Source organism: Sturnus vulgaris, chromosome 5 (genome assembly GCF_052056855.1).
Source record: "Sturnus vulgaris isolate bStuVul1 chromosome 5, bStuVul1.hap1, whole genome shotgun sequence".
Taxonomy (NCBI): Eukaryota; Metazoa; Chordata; class Aves; order Passeriformes; family Sturnidae; genus Sturnus; species Sturnus vulgaris.
The window spans coordinates 44623415-44637452 of NC_142247.1; the positions used below are offsets into that span (position 1 = coordinate 44623415).

Genomic DNA, 14038 nt, shown 5'->3' on the forward strand with positions numbered 1-14038 from the left:
TGGAAGTTAACTCTATGTTAGTTGTCTTCTTTATTAATTTAGTCATAGACAGCAATCTTTCACTTATTCCTGCCTGAAAATTTTTTTCATTTAGAATTTTCACAAAGGATGGGAGTATCTTTATTATTCTTAGGGAGAAATAGTTAAGATATTTACAACCATACTCAATTTGCTATGCAACAGAATATCTGATTTAAACTGGTTTGAGATTTATTCACTCCTCCAACAGTGACTGTGTAGGCTCAGAATGCTCTGTATGTCTGACTCTCCACTTCATAGTGATTATTATTCATTTCCTTCCCTGTAAGAAGGCAGAAAAGCAAAGCTGCTCCAAGGAGGTGTTTCTGATGTTTTCTATCATCAGTCCTAATGAGTAAGGAAATAACTCAAGAAAATGTTGTTGTTTTGAAGAATTGAAAGCATCACCTCTTGAACAAATGAGGGCTCCCTCATACATTTCTGCAACTAAGCAGAAATGCAGAATCTGTGAAGCCTGTGCCAAATATCCAGGGAAAGAGGAAAGAATTCTGCCTGCAGCTATTTAGGCAGCAGATAACATGAGGTTTCAGAATACCCTGGTCTCTCTGACCGGAAATGCATAATTTCTGACTTGCAGAAATGATCCAAAGAAGCCCCTGCAGGCTGAAAATTAGGGTGAGACAAGGAAGAAGCACTAGTTTTAGAGCATGCCCAGATGACTCACATGATATTGGCATTTGAATATCATCTTGTACGGTAATGTCTGAGATATTAGAAACTGACAAAAAATTTCCAAGAAAATGTAAAAAGACTACTAGATATTCAAAGAGTCCTTCTTGCACAGCTGTGACTAGCAAAGAGACTGGCAGAATGAAGCTGCAAATGGAAGTAGAAACAACTTTGATTTTGATGTCAGGACGTTGGAGAAGTGGAAATTCATGGGGAAGTGAAGACAACCAGTCATTAACAAACAGCCTTAAGAACTTGTTCTTATTTTCCATCACAGAGGCAGAAAATTATTCTTCAGATAGGAGGTCAATACCACAAACATGCCAGCAAAGGACAAGGCAGAAGAATAAAAAATGTAAATCACAAGTTGAATCATTTGGGACAAAGGCAGAAAACACTTGGCTGGACAGATGAATTGGAGGATTTGCATATGGAAGAAAGAAATGGTTGCAAAAAGCATTGTTTAGTAATTAATGACATGCAACTGAAATCTATTTGCATTTTTCTTTAAATTGTAGAGATAGTTTCCTTTGAAACGATTACACTTTGCAGTGTAATTCTGTCAATGTTTAGGTTCTGAAGAAGCTAAAATGGTGCTTTACAATGCATCCTAGCTGCACTCTTACCTTCAGAAAAACTATTTCCTGACAAAAATGCATAAACTACATCATATATTACTATGCTATGAGTGTGATGAAGGGATTACAAAAGATTACATTTCTCATGATTTTTACAGTGTGTCTACTCATAAAAAAATTATATTGCCCCTTCTGAATAGCTTGGTACCACACTCCATGTATTCACAGGGACCTATAGTGAAGTAATGTATAATCAGGATCCCTCTTTTCAAAAGGCCTGTACTTGTGAATGTTGCCTTTAATCCATTCTCTCTTTTAATGTCACTTTCATTCTTGATTTCAGTATCCATAGGACTCAAAGTCAGCACAGAATTAAACAAAATTTGAAACTGAAAATGTCTTCGGATTCGAATGCTTGGATAATCCTCACCTGCCCAACAAATTTTGCTGACCTTTCAGTCTGTGACTTTACTTATAGCATTTCACACCACAACACTTCTTCCTTTAATCCTTTATTCCATAACTAGTACTCTTTCAGGGTCCATTTTCTTTTGGGGAAAGGACCATGAGGTGTAGATTTCTGTGACCATCAAAATGTCCAAGCATCCCAAAAGATTAGTGATTAGATGCCCTAAAAAAAATACAAAACTTCAAAATGAAAGAACTGTGGTGCTAGATGAAAACAATACTTACTGATTAATGCAAAAGTCCATCTTGGCCCTAGAAAATGTCATAATATTTCCACCTTATCTGTCTCCTAAAACTTGTATTTATTCTTAGAAAATATGTGCATACCTCTTACTGCTATTTTAATGACAGATTAGATATAGTGGTCTCTGAGTTACCAATGAGAAACACGCTGAGATAGCTGTAAATTTCTCCTAGTGACAGATTGGACAAAGGCATGGAAAGAGATCCCATAGCAACAAAGAGGCTGTCACAAGTGCAATCACTCTTTTCCATGGGTAATATTTTGCTACAGTCTGTTCACTCACTTATATTGTAATCAGATCATTTTTATGAGCCACCAGGTATTGCTGGTCACTGTATATATGTGTATATATGCACATTATTCCTATAAATCTTCATTTGAAATTAAAGTAGAAGCTGAGGAGTCTATACAGGGTCTCTAAAGTGAGGCAGGGGAACAAAGTAGTTTTAATTAGTTCAATTATATAACCCGTTACACAATTAGGAAAAGCGCTTCCTGTACCTGACACATGGCAGATCATTTATCCATCCTGCAATTATTTCACATTTCTCAGTGGTCAAAACAAAAAGCAAATTTTTTAGTGTCATGTAAGTTAGTAGCTGTTTTACACTGTAAAATGTCATGTACATGTACAATGTCATGTGAGAAACATACTGCTCTCTTAGCACTCACTGACCACAAGTACCATACATCCTGCCAACCAGAAACATCCTGGAATAACCTATACATTGTATTTAGATTATGAATTTCTGCTTTTTCTAATTCCATATCATTATTACTGCTGTTTCTGAAAAACCTGGAAGAGGAACACAGACATGAGGGAAGAAACTACCTCATATTTACCTTTGGCAGAAAAAACAAAGAGCCTATGGATCTGCTGCTTGTGTGGAGAAGTACAGACCAACATCATTGCTGCACTGCTAACACTAGGTAAGGCTCAGTTACAAGAAAAATTACATTTTCCTTTCATATCTAGGGACACATTTTAACTCTCTTGTATTGTGTTGTCTTACTCAAGCAGCAGCTATGACAGCACTGGTAGTAGTTGAGTTTAGGCTACCTCTTGATACTGGGAATCTGAGTAGCCCACCAAAATGTAAAGGTAGCAAGCAGCAATCCTTTCATTACTCATGCTAAAAGGGTTATGAACAGCATATTTTATAAACTGAAACATGAGTAAAATTACTGTCTCTCCTTTCATCAGCTGTAGTTAATTTAGAAACAACCCAAAATCTGCAAGTGAAAAAGAGGAGATAGAGTAAAAATGTAAGCAGTATTTATAGATAGCAACAAAACTTCATTGACTGAGAGCAGTGGAATGCACACACTGAAAATAGTTTGCTTCACATTAAGCCAATTGGTGTGTGTGGACAGTGCTCTTTTTCCAAGGATGTTATTTAATTTTGAGTTTCCTTTAAATTCTAGAAGCCATAATGTAAAATTAGATAAGTTAGAATATTAAAAATAACTGAGTTCAAGCTCTTTCCTATATTGTTTTTGAATGTATAGACACTCTCACTATGGATTTCTCACCATCCTGGCAATATCTCTGTTCTTTTCACTTTAGTCATCTCTCTCTAGTATTGATTTGGAATGCAGATTTGGATTTGGAATGTAGGTAAATATACTTAATTATATGGATTTGGTTTTGGCCCTGTAATATTTCTCTCAGTCCTTGCAATATTTATTTTACTTTATTGCAGTACTCTATTTCTGATAATTGGTTTGGCATGCAGTTACATAGTAATATACTAAGTATTGATTTATTTCTGTTCTGCAGTGTACTTTCCTCTATACGTTAAAAAATCTGAGCCAGTTTTCAGAGAAACAATGGCAATTCCTTCAGCCCATCTTAAAAGTGTAGGTGCTCAGCTATTCCAGAAGCTGAATGCTCATTTCCAAATGATGGCCCTTTATAACCTGGCTGAGAATAATTCTTTCCCTTGTTTATACGAAAACATTACTCACTTTCGTTTTCTAGAGATTTTCAGGGGTTAATAATCAACATCTGCTATGTATCTGATTTTTGTTCTTGTTGTTAATTTATATTATTAGTATTAGTATTACACCAACAATTCTAAAAGAAAAAGCACTGTTGCCAATTTTTAGTGAGTAGTAAATACTGGCCATGTTGCTCATCATAGTATGAGTCATTGATTTAGCTCATAGCTGTGTATCTTCAGAATATGAGCATTTTTTAAACTCATTATATTATATTGCATTTGATAGTGGTCAAAATCCAAAGCTTCCCAAGCTGAGAAATAATGAATGTGCTTTTATGGTCATCTACTTGATAAAGACCACATCAAAGTGACTAAATTATCTAAGACAGCTGCTTCCTATTCAACATTAGGTTTCTAAACATTAGGGGCTAAGTTAGTTAGGGTAGTTTTCCTCTAGATTATTTGAGAAACGTCACCTCCAGAAGACAATTCATCTGACTTATCTTAGAACAAAATCGATTCTCCTCTGGAACTGAACAATTGTATCTAAAACTAAAAAGACAGTCCAGAGCTTGGGCTAGTTAGCTCACTCTAGAGAATCCTAACCCAAGTAAAGTCCGATAAATTCTGCCCTAAATAATTTAACCACAATTTAATGTTAAACTATGCCTCATTCTACAGGCAGTTGTATCAAATCAAACTAAAAGCCTGAGGAAAAGGTACCATTTAATTACTGTGCAATGGTTCAAAGCTGCACCAGGGAAGGCTTAGACAGAACACTAGGAATCTTTTCTTTACCAAGATGATGGTCAAACATTGGAAAAGGCTTCCTAGAGATGTGTCCAAGCCTATCAGTGCTTAGGAGACATTTAGACAATGTTGTTATTTTACATGTTTTAATTTGGTCAGCCCTGAACTGGTCAGATCACCAGATGAGATGATCAGTGTAGGTCCCTTTTAACTGAAATAGCCGATTTTATTCTATACTTTTTCTCATGAAAAATACCAAGGCATATTTCTCTATATGTTAATAAAATGTCAGCTCAGGAACACTGTCTCATTGCCTGGAGCAAGTATACACTTCTTTAGTCGTGTTCCACCTCTAGAATCTCGAGATGAGACGCAGGATACACCACTTTCCCTTGTTCTTTTTCTCTAAGTTCTGCAGGAAAGACACAAAGGTTTATGAGCTGCCCAGGAGCCATGATATGTTCCAAGCTAGCTCCAGAGTGGATGCCTGGAGAACTGGGACCCCAGGAAGCACTGCAACGTGCACTTTCATACAGATTACATACATCTTCTCGTGCTCTTATGTTAAGCCTGCCTGTATCATAAGAATAGCAGGCAATGTACTGCTCTTAGAAATACAGGTAAAGCCTGGCATCTAGATCTGCCCAGGGAAAAGCCCTATTCAGAGAGAGACCTCTGAAGTGGAATACACCCCATAACTAAGAGAAATATTTAATTATTTCTCTTCAGCTCTTATCTGACTGCAAAATGTTAGTTTTCAGTCTTTGTGAAGGGCTCATTTATTTGATATCAACTCAGAGACTTTTAAAATTGTCATTCTCAGTTGTATACATAGTAATGATATATTTTTCAACTGATGGGAGTATTACTTTTATTATACAGACCCTTTTTGGTATTGCAAGAACAGAAAGGAAACACATAAAAGAAAGAAAATATGAAGGAGAACTTCTGGAACTAGAATAATTATATTAGAAAGAAGCTGTAGAAAAAAGAGGATTTCAAATGTAAAGAAGGAAAAATTAGATTTTCCACTATCTTGAAACAGTTTTCTCATCATTTAAAGAGGGCAAAGTGACAAAATTTTTGTGTTTATGTATTAAAAATTGAGGCTAGCCATGAGGGGAAAAAATGCAATTGTTTTCTTTTCACAAAAGTTTCTCAGCCTGGAGGAAAATGCCCAAGCATGTCTGGCAAAATCTCAGCAATGCTCATAATAATTTCATAATTCTCCTAATGTATTCATGAACATTCTCTTTTGTTGCTGCATTATGCCCAGGAACAAAAGCCCATCTTTCTTTATATGAAGTAAAACAATTTACTGAATTACCTAAGTTGTCATTGGCTTTTCCCCCATTCCTCTCCTGCAGGCTACATAGACCCAAAGTAGTCAATTCTAAATCAGCACAACCAGTACTCTTCTTATTCATACACGTTTTCCCCATATTCAGCTTTTTTTCTATGGTTAATTCATTATATTAGCCTTTTCCAATTACTATGCAAATAAATTAGGAAAACAATACCTGGTTTTGTATTCTAAAGGTAAACAATTTCCAAATTCGATTTCTTAACATTTGAATTCTGAGTATTTCTAATCTATTATTCACGTATGACCTTATTAGACCTATATAATTGAACAAAATACAAAATCTTAGGTAAACCACAATTTTAAAAATCAATTCGTTTTCTGCCATTTTTCATATGGCCTTTTTCGCTTAGTGATGTTGCAGTGTGTTTCTTGTTAATGGTATGTTCTGTTATTGCCTAAGCTAATGGTTTAGTCCAAAATTATACCCTCCCACCTTGTCAATCTATCCTAAACTACCTGTCAATCCTGCTTTGTGCCAGCCTCCTGCTTGGAATTCCTCTTTGGAAATCCCCTAGAACAGGAGGTCTCATTAGTCCATGTGACCCAGGTTTCCCCCTGCCTCTTTCATTAGACAATGACTTTGTAAACTCTACCCTTTATCTCTCCTCAGAATTTCTCCAATTTGCTAAGAATTTGTACCTTCCCCTTGAACGTCCCCCATATTTAAGTTGTTTCACCTTCACCATTTTTGTTTTGCCCCGCAGATTCCCCAAAGTAATAAATTCTTTTTACCCTATGCAAAAGACCTCCCCCTCCTCTTTGCCTCCTTCGAATGCAATCTGACAGCCAAAAGGCCATGGAGCCATATCTCGAGCCACATCTAAGGCCTCCTGCTCCCGGAGTGTGACCCACTCTAGGCACGGGACCATAGTGGCAAAGCGAGTGCAGCTCAGACAGCAGCATCATAGTGGCTAATACCATAACCATTAGGAAGTCAGTACCATAATTTTTTACAATAGTGAGACATGTAAATAGAGATGGACAAGCAAAATACCTCCTTTCTCCACTGTTTTTATATCTAAAATAAAGGTTAACTATTAACAGCTTAAGATGTAGAAATGTAGGTGCTATTTTTGAACTTGGTATCCTGTAGAAGATATTTAGTGGGTGACTGGTTAGGATTTTGGCAAAGGAAGAAGGCAAACTTACAGAAAATGTTTGGACGTGAAGATAAACTTCTTTTCAGCCTTTCAGGAAAGTCTTGAGAAGGTTTTTCTGTTATCTACATAAATCACTCAAGCTGTTTATTTCCCTTTGTTTCTTTATGCTTTTATGTAATACATAATAATCACATATGGGTTATTTCATTTAACAATCAGAATCTTATTGTTCATAACTTCTTAATACTGGCTTTCTGTACAGCTACTTTTATTTTTCTCAAAAAGATGGGGGGTTAAAAAAAAAAGAAGAGTAATTTAGAATTTTTCCTTTTATTTCTATAAACTATGGGGGGCAGAAAGACGAGCTACAAAAATATGGTAGTGATGGCATATTAGGGAAAAGTACTTGCCCTTTGATAATAAGCTACTCTGTTAACGCAAATAACCACTCATATTACCAATAGCAATATATATTTTATTGGGCATCAGAATTATGTCTTTTAAAATCACAGGTAGCAGTATCTGAAAGACAGAGACCATCATTCACTTGTGACAGACCTGATTTCAAAGACTTAAGTCAACTTCCAGTCAGAATTTTGAATTGAAATTTGCTATTGTCTCAGAATAGCCTTGCTGCTCTGTGGGAAATGAAGGAAAAAGGAGGAAAACATAAAATATCTGGAAAATCTAGAAGGCAGAACAAATATTGGGGATTTAAGGTGACTAGTAGTTTTCTTTCAGTGGTGCTAGGTCTGTGTCAGGTTATGACAGCTGTTGTACTGAATCAGTGTTTATGACAGCAAATTTAGAAAAGGACTGGCTTTTCCAAAGCATCATTACTGAAGAGGTATGAAATGAGTCCTGAGGATTGCCTCCACCATGGAGAACAAGATAATTCCAGCTGCTGCAAAGAGACAGACCTAAAAGTCTAATAACAACAAAGGCATAAGCTCCTGAGGACAGGAGCTTTGGGCTTCTTTAGATCTCTAACAGAGGAAAAAATTTCATAACCTCAACCCATGCAGAGAAACCTACATTCAAACAAACTTTTAAGAAGAAATGTCATAAAAGCAATCATAATTGATTTTTCCCCTTTTGTGACCACTTTTTTCCTGCAGACATATAATTCCAGGTCTGCATTTTTACTTACCATTTGTTAAACTCTCTCAATACATATAAAATGGCAAGTATTCTGTAACACTACTAGTGTCATGTAGTAGTAACCAGGAAAAATTTCAAAACACATGCAATTCTATTTCTTCTATTTCTATTATTATTAAATATCTATCTTGTTCCTTTTGATTATATTATATATGCACATACATTTTACGTGCATATAATAAGATTTGCATTGGCATGTACAAAATTAAGTGTGGGAAGCATTCCAGCAAGGTTGTCTTCAGAAGAAACACATCTGAAAGTGGATTCAGGAAGGGAACTGTAAAACAAACATTTAGGAAGTAACCTTCCTTCAAAGAATGTAAAAATATTTTGGAGACTTATAAATACAGAAACTGAGACATAGAGCTCTCTGTGGAACAGAAGGAATATAATTAGGTCAGTGCATGCTACGTTTCACCACAACCAATGTGTACCAGAAATTTAGTGCCAATGTAAAGAATATTTCAATAAAATTACATAGATACTCAAACACCTGTATAAATACCAATCTAGCATATTACAGCCTGACACTACAAACTATTAAATACATAAAAGAAAAGTCAGTCATGAGTACGAGTGTGCTGGGTTGCAGGGGGGAAGATGTTTATACTTAAACACATGCATATGTGTCTTCAGAGTATATTTTCATCTTTTGTATGTCAATGAAGAATTGTGTTGACTCTGACAAGATACAATGCTGTAGTTTTAGGAAGTTTAATTTAATTTAGTTTAATGCTTATCTGAATAATTTGTTTTTCTCCTGTTTCTCTTAGACACTGAAATGCAAACATGACAGCATATTTACTGTGTTGTCAGGCATTGTATATGATGACCTTTAAATATATTTATGTTAACATAAATTTGAACCAATAATATGAAAAGTTTCAAATGGAGGAAAGGAACTCCCTGAAACTCTGTCAAAATTTTTTAGTAAATCACAGTTATACAAGATGGAAAGAACCAGATCATACTGTAATGACACATCAAATGCTTACCATACTCAGTGTTTTCTGTGTAGAAACATGGTAATTCCGTGTAACTGATAAAAATATTTCTTTGCTATCCTTTAAATGAAGAGCTTAGCAAAGTGTACAGACTTTGTGCAACTGATTTTAGAGAGAAATACATATTAAATTATAATGCATTTGATCATTGCTGTTAGTTGAAGGGATCAACTCTGCTATCCCTAGTGCTTACCTGAGAAAGTCTGGCACACAGCTTACTATGTTAAAACAATTGAAAAGTGTGCTGAGAAAAGTGTGAAGGACCAGGAGTCCAATCCCAGTACAACTGACTTCCCATGCTTCTCAACTTAGGTCTTCTTTGTGCATCCAATTTCCTGTGAACTTTTATTTTTTTTTGCTTGTTGGTAACATGTCAGGTTTGCATCATACCTACCCTAGTTGTTTTCACTTTATTCCCAGAGGAACAGCTCCATCCCTTACGATCTGGAAGAACTTTACATTCCTCCCCTTCAAGACATGGTTGCATGTGGCACCACCATTTCTGCTCCACTATTGAAGCTACAAGAGAAGAAAACAAATGTATTTTTATTTTGTTGAAATAGACACTTTAAGATGTCATTACATTGCACCATTTATTTTCTTTTCCAGGAAAATATGAAAAATATGTTGACTGGCAGCTGGTCTGTGATTTTCAGACACCTCAGAACCTTCATAAAATATTTGGTTTCCAATTTGCAAAAGGTGCTATGTGTTTCGAAGTCAATCTGTTCACAGCATTTCTTTCCAACCTCATTTTTATCTTGCTCAGCCAGATTTCAAAGTTTTAAGTGGAATCTCTTCTTTTGCTAGGTCTATAATATAGCCTAGCATAGCTTGATTAAATTTATTCCCCATGATGACATATTTACTGCTTCTCTGACAACCAACAACATATCAGCATTAAAGAGATCGTGTAAAGGGATCATGTTTAGAGAAAGAGATGTGAAATTCTGCTAGTATTTTCCCAAATAAAACGGATGAGTCTACACCAAAATTGTTAAGACACTAATATTGCACTGTGAATAGTATAGGTCTAAAAAGATTAAAAACCAGACAGAACTGTGTTCTGTTTGTTTGTTTGTTTGTTTGTTTCCAGTGAGATAAATAAATAAATTAGATGTAAGACTGTAGCACATGAAAATTATATGCTTATGTAGGTTTTGCATAAATACTTTTAATTAAGTGAATATCATACAACCACAAGAATCCTCTTTTAGTTAGATCAAATTTCGCCTCTCAAGAAGCCTCTTTCACTGGTACCTAATAATTTGGTTTAGCATTTCCAGAGAGCAATAGCAAATAATTAACTTTTCTATCTTCCTCACATTCATCTTGGACACCCCCTTCAAAATGCAGATTTCCTGCTCTTATTTTTAAAAATTAACTGTAATGAAGTTAATTAGTATTGGAGTAATGGAGTATCATTAATGACATTAAGCCAGCAAAAACTCCTAGGAGCACAAAGAAAGGAAGTAATAGAAGGAGTCGCACCATCAACACAAGAAGGAGCTGCCCGGGTGGTACCTGCTACCTGCCCAGGGAAGCAGGAACACTTCACTGTCTGTGATCTTTCTTCTATCTTATTCTTATTGCAGCATCTGTGAAGCGCCACCACTTCACAGGTCCCAGTTTTAACATGGTGAGCTGTGAAAATAAGGAGATGTACAGTTTGATAACTTTGATAAGTAACATCATATTGTTTCATTTGGATTTTTTTAAATTAAAAATGCATTAAATTTGGCTCTGTAAGGCAATCTGCCACACATGAAATGAGAATTGCAATGGTATTAACACTAGAATGGAGAGTTGATCTCTTTTCCAAATGTAGTGTAACTGTCTCAAGCAGAAAACACTGGCTAAAGAGCAGTTGGACAAGGCTGTATATGGGCCCGTTCCAGTGAAATGGGAAGCAGAAACATTAAACTAACCTAGAAACCACATTAATTTCTGGACTCCCATAAATAACTATGTGCCTCTGCCAATATTTCTTTTCTTTTTCCCTATGGGAGAAATTGCAAAAGGAAAGTATATCAATGCTAAAATACCCGTATATGCATATGTTTTCATCATCCATGTCTCCAGACATTATGCTCAGAAGAGACTTTGACATAGTATTCCAAAACCTTCCTACAGGCAGACAGAAAACAATTGGCAGGATACAGGGGAAAACCCTCAAATGAAACCCAGAAATAAAATCTACTAAGGAATTACACTTTAAATTTTTCTGCCTTGCGCTGCAAAGTAAGTCTGGGAACACAGGAAACCAAATCTTTCAAACAAGGGAGACAGCAGGACAATCTTAATTATTCCATATCTGCACCTATCACTCCTATTCATGCTGCTCCAACTGATTACCAGAATCATACTGCTGGAGTCCAATGAGAGGACCAATTTGATAAGAGGAGAGCTACCAAAATATACCAAAAGATCTGGGGTTCAGAAAAGGTTTTAACTGAACTTTCAGCAGTTGCTTATACAAGAGCAGATATTCCTGGGGGTAGCTCATTACAATCAGAAGAAGGAGATAAAAAAATCTGAACTTTAGCTGATATTGATCTACAGTCTTTTATGGGCAGGAATACTAATTATGTGAAGCAGTATGTGTCCCTTAGTTCTGCTACAATTTAACTTTTGGTGTGCTTTATGCAAGGCATGTGTACTGAATGCTTCATCTACCTTTAATATCCCTAATGTCAAACAATAAACAAGAACTTCTACAAGGAGAAAGTCTTGAGAACAGGAGTCCAAGACTGATGTCTGGATTCACTCCATCGTTATTTCACAGTGTAGGCTCCTAAAAGGCCTGAGGAAGCAGCAAAATTTGATGTAGGCTATGGACCCCAAAAATTTCCTAGAGGCAAAAGCCACAGATAGCAATTAGACTCTAGGTCTTCATCAACAAAGCATAAACTGCTAAACATTTCATTGGGGAATTATGTATTCTTCAGTATAGCAAATTCCAGTGAATAGTCCGTGGTCTTTGTCATCACTCAATGTCTTGTACTACGTCAAGTTTGATTACACTCCACCACATTATGCTGTGCTACAGCTGAAATGATATAATAAAACTCAAGCAATTAACTCATGATCCGTCATATTTATTAGGCTGAAATGTTCCATTTAAATAAAAAATCTAGGAGGAAAAAAGTCTCGTTATGCACAAACATTGACTTTCTTCACTTTCTAACGCTGATTTTTCATTTAATAGAGGATGAGGAAAGCAATTCATACTATCTGCCTGAATTTTGCAATCTCTCTTATTTTGTACCTTTGATGACATTGAGCAAATATTTTTACAGCTACTAGCACAGGCTACCCCAAAAATTTACTCTTAATTCTTTTCCAAATAATTCCACTGGTATACATTCCAATCAAACAATTTAAATAAATATATTCATTTTTTTCTTAATAAAACACTTGTAAAGTTCTTTATTTGTGAACAGGGAAAAAATTATTCCAGGATATATTTGGTACATATATACATATAAAATGTAGTAGAATAAACACATCCTGCCTTTGCAGATACACATTAATTTTGATAGGCAATTACATACCTTATACCTACTCCTCCTAACACAAACTCACTAAATTATATTTTATGAAAGGTACATAAAAAACCCTGGACATTGAATCTACAAAAGAAAGCAAATTTAGTGGTAAAATGAGAACTTCAAACCACTTACTTTTTCACTATATTAGCTTTAATTTGTATTCTGTTTATCACTGATCCTGAAATTTTGTGTCCTCACTCTCTTTTCATATAACTTTACACTGCTTTACTGTGTGTACAGAAATGTCATAATATAACTGCTAAGCTCTAAGGGAACACATAAGTACAAGATACACCAGTAGACATCATAAACGGAAGCCAATTAAAAGAGCTATTGTAAAATTCCGTGAGGGAAGTTTTCACACTGAAACAAAAATCTTGAAATCCTCCTTTGTAGTAATCAGGAGGAGAAAATCAGGCATTGTAAGACTTTTTTGGAAAAAAAAGAGTGCAATGAAATGGTTATATTCATCTACAACACAGAAAAGCATTTTAAAGGGTGAAAAGACATATGAAAAATGGAAGAGAACAAAAAATAACCACATACTATATCAATAGTATTTGGAGTATCTTTAATAAAGATGCTTTGAAATTTTCTGGGTATAAAACAAAAATATCCTAGAAAAACATACAAAGATATTTCAAACATTGAGGAATCTACGATAACCATCCTCTAGTTTCTATTTGCCATCTATAAAATGCCATGAAAATTCCTTGAGAGGAAATGTAGGGATTTCAGGTCCTTATGTTATCAAATAATTAAGTTCCATTGCAGTAACTAAAGGATAAAGGATTCCCCACAACCTAAAACAAATTAAACTCATTAAGCCACTAGGTCATTACACAAAAGGAGGAAAATACTTTGGTAGATTCACATTTTGGTTTTGTTTCTTTTCCTCCTAGTACAGACTTCAAAGTAGGCTGCTTGCTCTGCAGAAATGCAATCCTACAGAAATTAGTTATTCAAAACCACTGCAAACAGTGTTTCATATGCTGCTTATGCAAGTAGCCCTTCTTGCCATCAGTGTGGAAGAGGGCCTGAAGAAAGACTCAGAGATTTCTATATGTACAGATTGCAAAGTTTTCCTGACGATTGTACATAACATATGTATAAATTAAATTCTAGAAGATCTAGCACTGTATCAGGAGAGTGGAACTTGGAAAAC

At 35.4% G+C, this 14038-nt stretch overlaps 1 protein-coding gene across 16 annotated transcripts in view; it reads right to left on the reverse strand.

Annotated features, from left to right (window-relative positions):
- Window positions 1-14038, reverse strand: part of TAFA2 (TAFA chemokine like family member 2) — a 185822-nt gene that overhangs the window by 12727 nt on the left and 159057 nt on the right. For 15 of the 16 annotated variants that reach the window (XR_015803956.1, XR_001404158.2, XR_015803950.1 and 12 more), the window contains 2 exons: window positions 10814-10966; window positions 9717-9841 (listed from right to left, as the gene is read on the reverse strand). Coding sequence is in view for 3 of the 16 variants with exons in the window: in XM_088165610.1 (XP_088021736.1) it covers window positions 9717-9841; window positions 10814-10966 (278 nt within the window). In the remaining 13 variants the exon portion in view is untranslated. The other variant, XR_015803960.1, reaches the window with a different exon arrangement.